Source organism: Macaca mulatta, chromosome 11, assembly GCF_049350105.2.
Source record: "Macaca mulatta isolate MMU2019108-1 chromosome 11, T2T-MMU8v2.0, whole genome shotgun sequence".
NCBI classification, from domain to species: domain Eukaryota; kingdom Metazoa; phylum Chordata; class Mammalia; order Primates; family Cercopithecidae; genus Macaca; species Macaca mulatta.
In genome coordinates, this window is record NC_133416.1 from 20,529,713 (window position 1) to 20,545,804 (window position 16,092).

The window sequence follows — 16,092 nt, forward strand, 5'->3', positions numbered from 1 at the left end:
GGTGGCAGAGATGGAAGCAATGCATGGGTCCACAATATGGACTTTCCATCAATGTGGCTGATTGAGCACATCACTTCTAAGTATCCAACCAGTCAGTTTCCGAAATAAAACCTCCACGCTGGGTATGGCACCATTTCTTAGGTTGCTGGGAGAGTGGATAACAAGCTGCAGGTTAAATGCTAGCATCTAGATTTTGCTGTTTCAGGATCCTGTGATCTGCAGTGATATGGGACAGCACAGTTCAGTGGTAGCATCCACTGATGCTAAACAAGGGAGTGGATCTACTGTTAACTCTCACCCAGAGAGCAGAGTCACCACTAAGCTTTTCAGAGTTGTCTGTGCCTACTCATCAGTGCATCCTACTTCCTGAGTAAAGGAAGTTCCCCTGAATTCTCCCAGGGATGGTAGTCAAACACTGGGTTCTTGGGACTAATTTAATATAGTAACCCTAAACTTCTTCACGTCTTTATAAACATTCTAAACCAATTTTGTACACTACCACATAAGCTTCTGTTTTCCCACTACTTTTACTTTAGTATATCGTCAAGGTCAGACTTCTAACGAACAGCAAATCTATTCAGACCAGCTCTAGGTGTCACTCTTACAATGTTGCACTGTGGCTCCTGGTGAGTGAGCTTAATATTGTTTCACCCCTCTCCAAGGTCACTCTAACACTCCCTATTAAAGGACTTCACCCACCTTGGTCCCCAGGGTCTTGACAACACTTATTAATCAAGTATGTACATGTAGCATTGTGTGTTGTCATAATTTCCTGTGCCTGAGACCTAACCTTGATTTGTCAGCAATTTGGCCAAAATTAAGCCTTGGATCTCAACTTGAAAGACATCTTTCGTCAAAGGTCCACAAGGGCTGCGGCAGTGGTACCATGGTCTAGGAGGTAGACACTTGTCTTCGGAAAGAAACAGTAATTAGAATAACCTGAGAAGAACCAAAATGTTTGTACCTAATCCACAAATACTTATTTCAGGGCAACAAAGCCTTTAAGGTTATAAATTCCCCAACAAGTTTTTACTTCTGTCTGTCCTATGATGTATGAATTTCTAAATGTTTCGATCTGAAAAGGACCTTAGCTCTATAAATTAACATATCTGTGACAATGACCCTTGCTAACATAGCGTGATACATGAAAATGAAGAAGGGTAGACTTTTTCATCAGATCAACTACAGAATATATATACTCTTGGGGAAGGAATTTGCTTAAGGCCTAAGTTTTATTACAAAATATGCATAATACTATGTAAGCTACTGAATTATTGTAAAGACACCTTTAAATCAAATGCATGTAATTCTATTAAATAAATCAAGAACTTTCATAGATTGATAAACTAAGCTCTGTAATCTATTAACTGTATGAATATAAGTACCCATTTCATTCAAAAGAACTGTGTAAAATAAAGGTAAACCACAAACTATGGCATGGTCGTTTAATAAATTCACATAAGCAGAGTATATTTGTCAAGGCAAACTGGATAGCTGTCCACCAGTAGGTTAGGGTGAGTGCAATGTTGTACAATAAATGAAAGGTTCTGTGTGAAGGAGAGTGAACAGGATACAACAAACAAAAAGGCAAACTACATGTTTGAAAACACAGCTGTGGTTCATAGTCATTTCATGTCTACTAAACAGATTTCCTTCTCTTTCCAAATACATTATTGATCAATTTGGCCATTGATTTAGATCCACTGGGTCGTCTCTTTTCTTTGAGTTTGAAGTTCATCAGGATGTCCTTGATAATTCTGATAAACATCATTTCCACTTCCAGAGACTGCTCTGCTGCAGACAGTTCACAGAATTGGCATCGGTTATCCAGTGCCAGCTTTTGCCCTTCTTCCCAGCCAACCTCTCGCACATGACAAAGATCTCGTTTGTTGCCAACCAAAAACATGGCTGATTCCACAGCTCTGAAAGAGAGATACACAATTTTTAGCAAGACTGTTTTAACAACTTTTTTAAAAAAACAGATTTATAGCCAAAGGATTATAAATCAAAGAAAAAAATAGTGTGTATGTGTGTTACTTATGGTCATGTGTGTGTATTGTTACACATAGCTCCAATTACTTAAAATCATTTTAGATAAAATGTAAATAGCACAGAAGCAACAAGGCTCTTTTTTTTTTTTTTTTTTTTTTTTTGAGACAGAGTCTCACTCTGTTGCCCAGGCTGGAGTGCAGTGGCCGAATCTCAGCTCACTGCAAGCTCCGCCTCCCGGGTTCACGCCCTTCTCCTGCCTCAGCCTCCCGAGTAGCTGGGACTACAGGCACCCGCCACCTCGCCCAGCTAGTTTTTTGTATTTTTTTGGTAGAGACGGGGTTTCACCGTGTTAGCCAGGATGGTCTTGATCTTCTGACCTCGTGATCTGCCCGTCTCGGCCTCCCAAAGTGCTGGGATTACAGGCTTGAGCCACCGCGCCCGGCCCCGCAACAAGGCTCTTAAAGCACAGGATTTGAAGTAACATGGACCTATTACTGAATTCTGGTGCTGTCTACTAACCAAAGTATGATTGTTATCTTTCCCACTTTCAATTTCCTTTAATGTAAAAATGTGGTACATATTCATTATGGAATATTATGCAGCCATAAAAAAGAATGAGAGCGGGCATGTGCAGTGGTTCATGCCTGTAATCCGAGCACTCTGGGAGGCTGAGGCAGGCCGATCACGAGGTCAGGAGATTGAGACCATCCTGGCTAATACAGTGAAACCCCACCTCTACTAAAAATACAAAAAATTAGCTGGGCATGGTGGTGGGCGCCTGTAGTCCCAGCTACTCGGGAGGCTGAGGCAGGAGAATCTCTTGAACCCGGGAGGCGGAGGTTTCAGTGAGCCAAGATCATGCCACTGCTCTCCAGCCTGGGTGACAGAGTGAGGCTCTTGTCTCAAAAAAAAGAGCATGTCCTTTGCAGGGACATGGATGGAGCTGGAGGCCCTTATCTCTAGTAAGTTGACACGATAACAGAAAATCAAATACTGCATGTCCTCACTCATAAGTGAGACCTAAATGATGAGAACATATGGAGACACAGAGGGGAATAACACATAATGGTGCCTATTGGAAGGTCGAGGTTGGGAGGAGGAAGAGGATCAGGAAAAATTAATGGGTTCTAGGCTTCATACCTGGGTGATGAAATAATCTGTACAATAAACCTCCATGACACAAGTTTACCTGTGTAAAAAACCTGCACATCTACCCCGAACCTAAATTCAAAGTTTCAAAAATGGTGAAATAATCCTCACACAGAATTCTCAGAGATTAAATCTCATGGAGACTGTATACATTAAATGATGTATATAAAAATACCTAACACAGGCCCAGGCAATGAAAGATGCTGACGAAGTGTTATTTTTCATGTTCCTTATCAATTGCAAGGGAAGAGCTAGCAAATGTCTCTTTACTTATACAGTTACTATAATTGAACAGTCAATTTAGATAAAATTTTCATAAGCAAAAATATTCAATATTTATTGCTGTTTCGCTCCACTAATAGCCATTATAACATGCTCCCGAGAAAACTGTATAATCTCATGAACTTGCCCAATTCTCCTGTTTAAGAAATGTGTCTTTGTTAAGATAAAATATATCTGTAAACATCAATATATCCTCCTTGGTTATAATGAAACAACACAAAAATAGAGTTTGAGTTGAAGAATATATTAAAATCACTAGGCTTTAAAAGGCATAGAACACTGCAAAGATATCTACTATAAGGAAAAAAAATGGGTGCACACAGTCAGTCTTCAACTCTTACTGGCCCCAATTCCACTAAAAGTTGGTGTCATTCAAATGACAATGTGTGGTGAACTTTTAAAAATGCTACTAAGGTCTTTTTTTAGTCTAGTTTATAAAATTATTGAAAAGGGTAAATGAGGAAGAATATATACATAGGTTTTCAAGGGTGGGCCACAAATATCAGATATAATTTAATGAAATAGTGATATATTTTGCTTTCCTAGTCTTTTTACAGATTGAGAACTGAAAACATTCAAAGAATTATTTAGTCAATAAATTAGAAATATTTCCTGAAAAATGTCCAATACAAATGTTTATACTTTCAGTATGTTTTTAAGTGTTCTTGAGTGATTACTTTGAAGAAATGTCAGAATTTTATTTCTGTCCGTTATCTACATCATGATGCTTAAATATAAGATATTTAATGATTGAAACAATGGAGTTCTAAAATATCAGTAATATAGGAAATAAGAGCTATGAGGCACCTTAGTAAAATCTCATCTGTTTCTCCTATCCTGCTGCCACCAGTTAAATAATTAGAAAAATGAGCTCTAGAGATTAAAGTGGCTTACTTAGGCCGAATCAAAGGAAAGCAAGAATGTACATCATCTAACTCCAGGGAAATACTTTATCAATTATTATCCCATGATTTCTTTATAGTGGACATTTAAAATAGATACTAAAAGTACATATACCAATTCTCAGTAGTATTGTGCTTTTTTTACTTACCAGATTAGAATACTATTTAGATTCTAAGGGCTAAATTGGCTAAAAGCACGAAGACTCTTTTACAATCAGAACGTTGAGCAAAAGTACTTTAAATGGAAAAGGCCAAAATGACTGAAAAATGGGGAAACTTAAATTGGAAACTCAGATGCTTAAACTTTTATCTACTAATGAAACAATAGCTTAAGGCACAATCATGTTTTCATAGTTCCTTGTGTCAAGACAAGAATAAGGAATTGTTGATCAGCCCTTTAGCAGGTAAAATGGAGAAAAATGTATTCTCATATTTAGAATTTGTAAACAGTTTGATTATTCCGTCTATTTTGCTTTGATAGATTGAACAACTCAGTGACTAGGAATTGGATTTCACGGGATGCCAAACGTAATAAATCTGAATTTATTTAGTATCCTTAACATTTTTGTGAGAATGGAAAGAAAAGGTTGGAAAGAGAACTATCTTATATACAAAGGACCATTATTTTGCAAGTGAGTGTCATGTTAACAATAGAAGCTGTCTTGTAAAATAGCCATTTACTCAGGGCGAGTAACTGTTTATGGCAGCCAGGATATAAAGCATTCTCATCTTATTCCTTTTACTACATGTGTAACTCCTGTGGAATGGGAAGGTGAATTGTTCAGGGCTGTTAAATTTCGTAATTGGAAGGCTGTATTAAACCCTTCCTAATGATGCTTACGGCTATATGATGATTTACTAAAAAGAAAGGAGAAAGGAATGAAAAATACCTTCCTTACCTTTTACAATGACTAGTCTGTGGCTCCCGGATTCTGTAGATCAGTGCTTTCGCGAAAGCAAATGAAGACCTATCACTGATGTCATACACAATAACAAACCCATCTGCCCAGTGAAGCTCACTTGTGAGGGAGAATTTTGCTTTCTGTGTCTGAAAATAAACCAAGTACATTAAGAGTGGTTGGGATCTAATACCTGTGTTTTTATACTTTAAACAGTCAACTAATGGAGACCCACTTCAGCTGGAAGATACATCAGTATGTTAAATACTGATATTTTCTAAAATATAGTTCTTTATTACTCATTGTCCTTAATTAAAAGTGATTAAATGTAAAACAGAACTATAATAAAGTTATATCTATCTAATTTTATAACTTTTCTAGAAGAAAACATCTCCACTTTTTCAGAAAATTTGATGAGCTACAATAATTGTCTTTTGAACTAATACCCACATATTTGTTGTGAATGTATATCATTTATCTGTTAGTGAATGGAGTATCTATTGATTTCTGGTACTAGATTTAAATCAATAAAAATCAAAAATATTATAAAGGTTTAGCTAAAATATTTAAGGTATATTTTTATTTACCCTAAATGATCTGTCTCATACAGTTGTTTTGAAGTCCTGAATAAATGGCCATTTTTCTCTTATTTGTATAATCCCATTTTAACTGTTTTCCCATATGAATAGACAAGGAGGTTTGTACTGAAAATCTATTTTATGTATTATGTTTTATTGACAACTGGTTAGTTATAAGTGCAACTTAGTTGAAAATAAAAAGTGAATTGATAAGCCACTTAACTATTATCTTCTGGCAGTGACACTGTGACCTGATAGAAATATAGAAACAGCCTAATGTTGCAATTTTAAAGATATTTGTGATATAATTGTTGACATGAAGTTAGAGATGACAGGTAATGGAATTGACAACACAAGAAAATAATCTCTTAAGTTTTTAATAATTAAAATGAGAAGAAACTTTGGTTTTAACACTGCAACTTTTCACTTTTTTCACTTACCGCCATATAATCTTCAAAATCATGATTGTTAAAAAATCAATCAATAAATCAATATAAAAGGTGTTTTGTTTTACTTACTTGAGAACAAGGGTCATATATTTCCAGATTTAGTTGTTTCCTTTCCAAACACAAGTGCTTGTTATAGATAGATTCTGCAAAAATATTGCACATTCACTGTCAGTATGAAAATACTCTGAATGTGAACTCATATCTGAATCAGAGTCTGATAGATTCAACCACTCACATTTTAGTGGAATCGTATTGTGCCCTTTTTATATTGCTGGTGACCGAAAGCATGTATTTGTTGTATTTACTCAGATATGTTTTTTCGTTTTTGTTTTTTTGGAGACAGAGTCTCGCTCTGTCACTCAGGCTGGAGTGCAGTGGGGCAATCTCGGGTCACTACAAGCTCTGCCACCCAGGTTCATGCCACTCTCCTGCCTCAGCCTCCCGAGTAGCTGGGACCACAGTCGTATGGGACCACAGTCGTGTGGCACTGCGCCCAACTAATTTTTTTTTTTTTTTTTTTTGTATTTTTAGTAGAGACGGGGTTTCACCGTGTTAGCCAGGATGGTCTCAATCTCTTGACATCGTGATCCCCCCACCTCGGCCTCCCAAAGTGCTGGGACTACACGCGTGAGCCACTGCGCCTGGCCGATATGTTTCTTACAAATGAATCTCACCACTATCTATATTCACCTACATACCTTTTTGCTCATATATTTATATTCCATCCTATTACTGTGCGTGGAACATCTATGTTCCTATCTAAAGTAAACCCATTCACTCTCAGCTAGTGATTTCTCCTCACCCGCTGAGAGACATGGCTTCAGCAATTCTACTTCCCTCTTATATATCATAATTTTTTCCTCTTTACCATATCATTAGCCACATCTTACAAACATGAAAAATTTCTTCTAGCTTAAATGTATTATGGCTTAATGGTTAATTCTCTATCTTGATTTTATTTGCCTTATTGGTAGCATTAACGCAGTTGATCATTCCTGCCTCCTTAAAGTATCTCCTTTACATGACCTTCAAAGCAAGACTGTCTCCAGTTTTTGTTTGTTTTTTAATTCCTTGTTGTTCCGTCTTAATCTTTTGTTCACCTCTCCCTGTCCCCACTGACTTCTCGCATCTCAAACATGGATCCAGTTCATAGATTTCTTCTCTTCTTACATTCTTTTTCAGATCTCTTCTAGTCCCAAGCTGTCACATGCCAATTATTTCTCATGAACCCAACTTATGTCTGAAGCCCATACCTCATCCCTGAACTCTGGACACAAATAACTTACTATTGGACATCTCCATTTAGATACTTGATAGATATCTCAATCTTTTTTTTTGTTTGTTTTTGTTTTTTGTTTTTTGTTTTTGTGACGGAGTCTCGCTCTATCGCCCAGGCTGGAGTGCAGTGGCCGGATCTGAGCTCACTGCAAGCTCCGCCTCCCGGGTTCACGCCATTCTCCTGTCTCAGCCTCCCCAGTAGCTGGGACTACAGACGCCCGTCACCTCGCCCGGCTAGTTTTTGGTATTTTTTAGTAGAGACGGGGTTTCACCGTGTTAGCCAGGATGGTCTTGATCTCCTGACCTCGTGATCCACCCGTCTCGGCCTCCCAAAGTGCTGGGATTACATGATATCTCAATCTTAACACACCTCAAGCTGAACCCCTGATATCCCTGCAAAGGCTGCATCTTCTACAATTTTCCATTTTGTTAAATGGCATATCTATAACTGCAGTTTCTCAGGTAAAAAAAAAAAAAAAAAAGGATTATCCTTGATTATTTGTCTTACGTCACATATTTATTCTAAAATTTATTCTAAAATTCTTTTAGTCTACGTTCAAAATATATTTTGAATTTGTCTGTATCTCACCATCTCCATTGTTAACAATATAGTCTAGACCACCATCATTAATTGCCTAATTTATCACAAAGCCTCCTAAGTCATCTGTTTCCATCCTTCCTCTAACACCCTTCCTGTTTCTAGTGTATTCTCAACACAAGTGGGCTGGGCGCGGTGGCTCAAGCCTGTAATCCCAGGACTTTGGGAGGCCGAGACGGGTGGATCACGAGGTCAGGAGATCGAGACCATCCTGGCTAACACGGTGAAACCCCGTCTCTACTAAAAAAAAAAATACAAAAAAATTAGCCGGGCGAGGTGGCGGGCGCCTGTAGTCCCAGCTACTCGGGAGGCTGAGGCAGGAGAATGGCGTGAACCCAGGAGGCGGAGCTTGCAGTGAGCCGAGATCGCGCCACTGCACTCCAGCCTGGGCGACAGAGCGAGACTCCGTCTCAAAAAAAAAAAAAGAAAAAAAAAAAAGAAGTAAAAGTGAACCTTGTAGCCAGATCACATCAATTATCTGATCAAATTCTCTTAGAGGATTAGGGTTGACTTCTTACCTCCTACCAGGTTATATTTAATGAAATTTGTTACAGTTTCATGAAACCTTAAATTATGTTTTCAGCCAGGTTCTTCTAAACTTTATAGGTTTATTCTTGACTCCAAACCACATTATTTCCTTCTAGTCAATTAAAATTATTCACTCTCAAATCTCAAAAACTGCCAGCAAGTGTCATCAATTCTCACATTTTTAGAATTGTATTATTTCCCCTTCTAGTTTTAATATACAAAGTGGAGTCATTTTTGCTAGTTTGCCCTCCGAGTTAATGAGCTTTTGATCATTTGGTTGGCTTTTCAAAAATGCCTCTAGGTCTCTTATTTTTCATTGAGATGTAACAGCCAGAAATGTGTAAACATTTCATTAGTTTATACAACTATACTATATCAAAGTTTACGTTGAGAGTTTTTGTTGTTATTTGGATGGTGTATCATTCTGTGTTTGTTTTATTTTTTAGTTCTGGGACATTTTCTCATGCCCGAGTCCTAACTTGTATGTTATGTTGACGTTTTTGACTGATGTCATTGCCCTCAAAAATGAAACAACAGGAATTTTTCTTTTTATGTTTTCAACTTTCTATAATCAGTTTTCAGGCTTTTGCCCTAAAATGTTCATAATGTCATTTGGACTGAAATACCATGTTGAATTCATGTAGGGAAAAACACAATGTAATATATTAAAGCTATTTTCTGAGATACTCCAATTATGCTACTTCATGATTGAATGCTAAAGATTTTTGTTTGTTTCTCATGGAAAAATACACTTGCAATCATAAATTCCCTTAGTCTAAGTAATAATCAACAAAAACATTCTCCTTTCTCCCAATTTTTATATTTTCTGTAATCTGCCATCCTCATTTAAAAAAAAAAAAATCTCCTCAACTCATTTCTTCAATGAAGTAAGATATTAGCACCATCATATTTAATTGGTGAGCCAAAAACATGCTCAAAATTATGGCAAGATTTCTCACTTTTTATGTTGTACTGTTTCCCACATATTATGCTAATTCTAATCAAACAAATTTACAGAAGAGTTCATGAAATAATCTTAAAATTATATCAAAATGCCCTGTTATGTGTTTTAAATGTTTCTACATTTATATAAATGACTTAGATAATATGATGTTTAATCAAGGCATAATTTTCCTATTTTCTTATGGTTTTATAATAAAAATAAACTTTATTCCTTTGTTGTGGTTTCAGTATTAATTTTCTTATTTTTTAAAGAATGTTGATTTAATTTCAAAGTTGTTTTATACCTCACAAGAAATATTCAGTTGCATGTTCTACAATAGTTTGAAGAGAGGATCTTAGTTTTAATGTTTTTCCAGTTCCAGACTTTGAAACCAGTCTTAACATCAAATTGGGTGAATTTTACCATAAAAGAACATTTAATTCAAGTTCCTATTTTGGCATTTCTAATCAGAATATGTGAATAAACAAACAGTTTTATATGCATAAAAAGGGTACAGTCTATCAAAATGCATCTCTGTACTTAAGTGGGATTTAATTATGATGTTAAAAATTTTAAGGTAAAAATGTCTAGAGTAGTGACTTACCAAAATTAGAAGCATATTCTCCAATGAATCGCTTAGTAAGAAACCTCACTGTAAGAGCTGCAAAGCAAACAATCTAGATTTAAGGCTGTTATATTTTATGAAACAGAAAATTTGGTTATGTGCATGAGGTTTTAGTTCTTAAATAAAAAATATTCAAGAATTAATAAAGACTTTAAAGTTTTACCAAATTCTGTTCTAAATAGTAGTTCACAATATTTCCGTGGTACAAACAAATGATTAAAAAGCTGGAAAGGAAGTGATCTTAAAGCGCTGCACATCTAAATCACTATGCAGTTAATTCATTACTGCAAAAACATAAGGCCACTTACCTTTTGTAACAGAAACAGATTTCTCATATTTAAGATGCAAGAAGTTTGACATCTGTTTATTTTCTCTATCAAATTCAGTCTGGCTTCAAAGTACTAGATGTAATAGTCACAAGGACACTACCAAGTATTTGCAGTTATTTAAGGATGTAGGGACCTACAAATCCAGGAAATAGAAAAAGAACCTCTGGTATCCGTTCACCATGTCACAGCTCCTGGGTTTGGCCAGTTAAGATGTCGTGATTCTTTAGGCTCAAGTGGCCCTATTGGTAGCATCCTACTATTATAATGTGACCAAGACCAAAGTAAAATACAACAAAACAAAAGCATGACTTCCAAAGTTAGGGCACATTATTTCTCAGTTCCAGGACATCCACCAAGCCATGCCCCGCAAAGTTCTTTCATCTCAGTAATGCTATATTTAAAATATAATCCACAAATCTCCAAACATCTCCCTACCCTAGTTTCAGAACAGATGAGTTCTATCAAGGCCATTGTTTGGCAACTAGTGGGTATGAGGGCAGGTGTGTTGAAGGGAGAAGTAGGTGGGATAGTGATGTAGAAATTTCCTGTTATTCCTATGAATTGTAAACATCAGTAGAATAATATACAAAGTAAAATTTCAGGTATTTATCTTGCTATACCTGCCTATATATTCTATAAACATAGTTACTTGCCCATAAAAATGGAAACTCCTAATGAAAAACAATGTGCCTATCATCCCAGTGAGATGTTATTATAGATGTATTTTCATATATATGAAATATATATAAAATACATGGTTAATGGTTAACATGTCAGTTTCTCGCTCTTTCTATACTCTATTATAACATAGAAGACATCACCACTCACCAGATTTGCCCGTTCCTTCACCACCCAAGACAGCAAGTTTCACATCATTCATCTTGCTTTTCTGCTCCTTGGTCAGTACTGTCTTCTGGAACTATGCTGCCCTGTGACAAGCTTTTTTTAAAACTTCCTTGTTATTGCTGCTCTCATTTCTCTAAGAACAACTCCACCCCATATTCCCACCAGCCAACAATAACTTTAAAAATGTTTTCCTAGAGTAGTTTTCAACTCAGTTTTCGTATAACATATTTTTAAAAAACTAGAGTTACTCTTTAGACCTAAAGGGTTATAAAGAAAATATGTATATATTTATAACAGAACCTTAGCTTACAATTCTCTATTTTTGTGTACCTGGAATCTACCTTCTCCTAGGACCTAAAAAAAAAAAAAAACAGTATAGAGGATGGGTAAACATCTCTTGTGAATTTACTTTGATTGTATTGGTTTGTTTTATTAGTATCTGAGCCTATATCTGCTAGGGTTTCTTCTGTGAAAGAAAAAGGGAAATCTGTTCATTCAATCATAAAAACAGCACAACTATCTAGGATTTAGAAGTTTAGGTTTGATTCCAATAAAAATACATATCTAGACCATGTTTGTGAATCATACGAGATTCTCAAGAAGCAAAACTGGGCACTACAGAGTTTTAACTTATCCAATGTCTTATTTACTAAGTAATTTCTCCTTTAAAAAATGTTTTGTCAATAGACAACAGCAATATTTCTGGAGAAAAATAAAGCAATGTCATTTGTTAGAAAATAAATAAATATAAACCTGTCACATTTCCTTCTGTAGTACATTGAAATTAGAAAAAAGAAGCGACAAAGGAAAGAAAATTTGGAAGGGGTACTCTGGCATGATTCATTCCTGCTTTATAATAGAGGTAAATTTAATTTGCAAAATGATGAGTTTTTCCTGTTTCTTTTTGTCAGATTTCCCTACTACCCCATTACTTTCTTCCTCTTTTATCTCCCAATTTAGATATGTAAAAATTCTACAACAAATACAATAAGCCTACATGTGTGTACTAAATTTTGAGGCCCAAGGAAAAAGTTTCATTTCTAGACTGTTAGTCACAGGAATAATAATTTGCTTTTTCAAAAATGCATTTATTTAACAAAAATTTTCTACTTGCAAATATATTTTAAAGCTATGTTAGGTTTAAGAACCCACTATTGTTAAATCATGATTTTCCTGCCTTGATAGAGTCTACACTCTACTAAGAGAAAATGGAAACAATTAAAATTACAGTAAACAGGGTTGTTGCTAAATTAGGACCAGGGAAAGCAGAACATGTGGATATAAAGGTCTTCAAAAAGTAAGTAAATCTTTAAACATAAGCAGGAACCATAGAGAGAGGGAGGAAAGTGATTAGTGATTAAAGAAATGTGTCTACTCCAAAAGAATAAAGACTCCATGAAGGAAAGGGGACAAGAGAGTATGACAATTTGTGGGATCAGCAAGGTAACTGCTCAACCAAATTGCATTTTTTCTTTATTACAAATTTTAAGGAAATAAATATGATCTCTTTAATATCTGCAACTATATAAATAGTAACAAGAATGACTTTTTTAAAAGGAAATTTGCCAGCCGACATATTATACCATGGAATTAGATGTTTTTTCTCTATTTGGAGAAATGCTATTTTTGTCATCTTAAGAAACTTCTGATATTTTTAGAGGTTGAGTTCCTTGACTCTTAGGAAGGCAAGATTTAACCTCATATAACGTAGAGGATATTGAAAACAACATATAACTTCTTGTTATCAGTGTACAGGCATTCTTTTCTCATGTCCTCTTCCTCCCTACTTACACTTGGATTCCAAAAGAGGTTCTAACAAGAAAGCAGCCTGGCACTGAAATAGAGTGAAGTTGTAAACCTGAACTGAAAGAATAAAAGCATGTACATATTTTCTTAAGAACCAGAAGTGCCATTTTTTTTTTTTTTTTGCTTCAGATGATGAGTGCTAAATATTAACATTCTAATAGCCACATTATACTACTTAAATTTTTCTTACAGCTCTCTAAAGAAATATTCATTCACATCCAAAACCAAATCATTTTATTCCTTTATTTATGAGGTAGGTCCCATTACTAACTTATAATATAATGGAAATATAGGACTTTTCAGAAAGAAAAAGAGAAAGAAAAAAAAAAAAAAGCAAGCAAGTAAGAAAGAGATAAAGAAAAGGGAGGAAGGAAGGGGAGGATGGGGGAGCGAGGGAGAGTAGAATGCAAAGAATATAACTGAAATTGAATGTATGGTTAATTTTTAATATAAATAATTCTCTAATGCCTACTGGTGATTATAAAATAAACCTTGAAGTCTGGGTGTTTAGTGTATTACTGAATAGTAACACATTGTACCCAATAGGTAATTTTTCATTCCTCACCCCTCTCCTGCCTTCCATCCTTTGGAGTTTCTGACATCCCCTATTTCACTCTGTATTTCCATATGTACACATTATTTAGCTCCCACTTATAAGTAAGAACATGCAGTATTTGACTTACTGTTTCTAAATTATTTCACTTAAGATAATGGTCTACAGTTACATCCATGTTGCTGCAAAAGACATGATTTCATTCCTTTTTATGGCTGAGTAGTATTCCATAGTGTGTGTGTGTTTGTGTGTATATATATGTATATATGTATACCATATATGTGTGTGTATATGTATATATGTATACCATATATGTGTGTGTATGTATATATGTATACCATATATGTGTGTGTATATATGTATATATGTATACCATGTATACCATATATATGTGTGTATATATGTATATATGTATACCATATGTGTGTATGTATGTATATATGTATACCATATATATGTGTGTATATATGTGTATATGTATACCATATATGTGTGTGTATATATGTATACCATATGTGTGTGTATATATGTATACCATATATGTGTGTGTATATATGTATATATGTATACCATATGTGTGTGTATATAGGTATATATGTATACCATATATATGTGTGTGTATATGTATATATACACACACATATACCACATATACACACACATATATACCATATATACATACACACACCATGTGTATATATAAAATATAGAAAATTATGTGTGTATATATACAAGATATGTATATAATATGTGTGTATATGTACATACACGCCATATTTTCTTTACCCAGTCATCATAATTAAACTGTAAGTGTTGGTTATGTTAGTCTCATGGGAGTACTTATCAAAGTGTTTTTATTTGTAGGTTTATTCACAACAAAATGAAAACTTATACACAAATAGATTATTAGAAATCAGAATTATTTGTTTTACCTCTAATTATAATCCAAGTTACTAAAGAAATTCAGCTAGAGATATCACAAATCCTCCAAAATTTCTTCCAGATAAATTCACATCTGGACATTTACCTAACCAAATGATGAAGCTATTATAATAACGGCTACTAAAATACAAAAGTTCTATTAACCCACAACCCAAGATTATTTTGGCTATAATATCTGTTTCATGAAACGAATAATTGCTTATTTCAACAATGTCCTAACAGTTCAACATCAGTTTAAACTATACATACAACATCAGATTGCCCATGCAGAGTACTTTTGTATGTGATTATTTTTGATGGATTGTTTTTCATCTGAGCATGTGAAACTGATCATTATGGAACAAACGTACTTCCCATATCATTTGGTCTGGGATGACTATTTTTAGGGTCTATCCTATTCGTGGTAATATATTTGGCTTACAGCTACTTGGAAGTCTTACTTCAAATTTGATAAATCATATCTGAACACTGAACACTCTACTGTGAAAACTGCTATGGATCTGTATTTTATTTTCTTTTCTCTCTCCTCCCCTCCCCATCACCCTCTTTTCCTTCCTTCCCCTTCCTTCCCCTTCCCTTCTTTCTGTCGCTATTTCTATCTCTGTGTCTTTACCGCCCCCCCTTTCTTTCTCTCTTTTTTTCTCCTTATTTTCTTTCTCTTTTCCTTTGCCCATTTTATTCTGGGTTCTTTTAGGAGCTTTTCTGTACCAATGGTATTCTAAAATTTCACAATGGTATTCCTTGTTGCAAGTCACTTTTTTCCATTAATTGTGCAGTGTTCACTTCGCCTTTTAAATGTGGAGATTCCTGTTCTTCAGTTCTGGGAAATTTTATTGTATTATCCCCTTAACAATTTATTCAAATAATGTCTTCTGTGTTCTGCCTGTCAGAAACTCTTACATTAGTTGAACCTACAAGATTGATTCCCAATGACTCTAACTCTTCCTCTCCTATTGCCCTACTTTATATCTTTAACTTCACCTTCATGGGATATATATATATGTGAGATATATATATATTATACATGTATAACATATACAATATTAAAATATATAAAATACATTAACATTTATAAAATATACAAATATATAAATACAAGTATTTTATACAAATATATAAAAATACATGTATATGTCACATATATACATTTATCAAGTATATATCACATATATTCATGTATATGTATCATGTATAATCACTATGTGATATATACTTGTGTTTTTACGTGTTTTTTATATATGTATAGCCGTATATACTATATAAGTACATGTGTGTGACATATAGAGATATATATTACACATATGTATGTGTGATATGTATGTATGTATATACTATATATACTATATATGATATATGTCTGTACATATGTTATATATGTGATATATGTGTTATA

General features: G+C 34.7%; 1 protein-coding gene across 2 annotated transcripts; it reads right to left on the minus strand.

Moving 5' to 3' along the window:
• Positions 1-1,431: 1,431 nt before the first annotated feature.
• RERGL (RERG like) lies at positions 1,432-11,485 on the minus strand. Of its 2 annotated transcripts, XM_001095306.5 has the most exons (6): positions 11,381-11,485; positions 10,532-10,685; positions 10,203-10,259; positions 6,321-6,394; positions 5,225-5,373; positions 1,432-1,922 (listed from the first exon to the last, which is right to left on the minus strand). In XM_001095306.5, the coding sequence occupies exons 2-6, from the start codon at positions 10,581-10,583 to the stop codon at positions 1,640-1,642; spliced, it is 615 nt and encodes a 204-aa protein (XP_001095306.4). In that variant the 5' UTR covers positions 10,584-10,685; positions 11,381-11,485; the 3' UTR covers positions 1,432-1,639. The 2 variants fall into 2 exon arrangements, with proteins under 2 accessions (XP_001095306.4, XP_015006695.3); XM_015151209.3 differs by lacking the exon at positions 10,532-10,685.
• Between the last annotated feature and the right edge of the window lie 4,607 nt (positions 11,486-16,092).

Coding starts and splice junctions, on each gene's coding strand:
- RERGL (XM_015151209.3), bottom strand. CDS start 11,432: ATGAATGATGTGAAACTTGCTGTCTTGGGTGGTGAAGGAACGGGCAAA. Junction 6,395..10,202: donor AGAATATGCTTCTAATTTTG/GTAAGTCACTAC, acceptor ATATTTTTGCAG/AATCTATCTATAACAAGCAC. Junction 5,374..6,320: donor TATATGACCCTTGTTCTCAA/GTAAGTAAAACA, acceptor GTTTATTTTCAG/ACACAGAAAGCAAAATTCTC.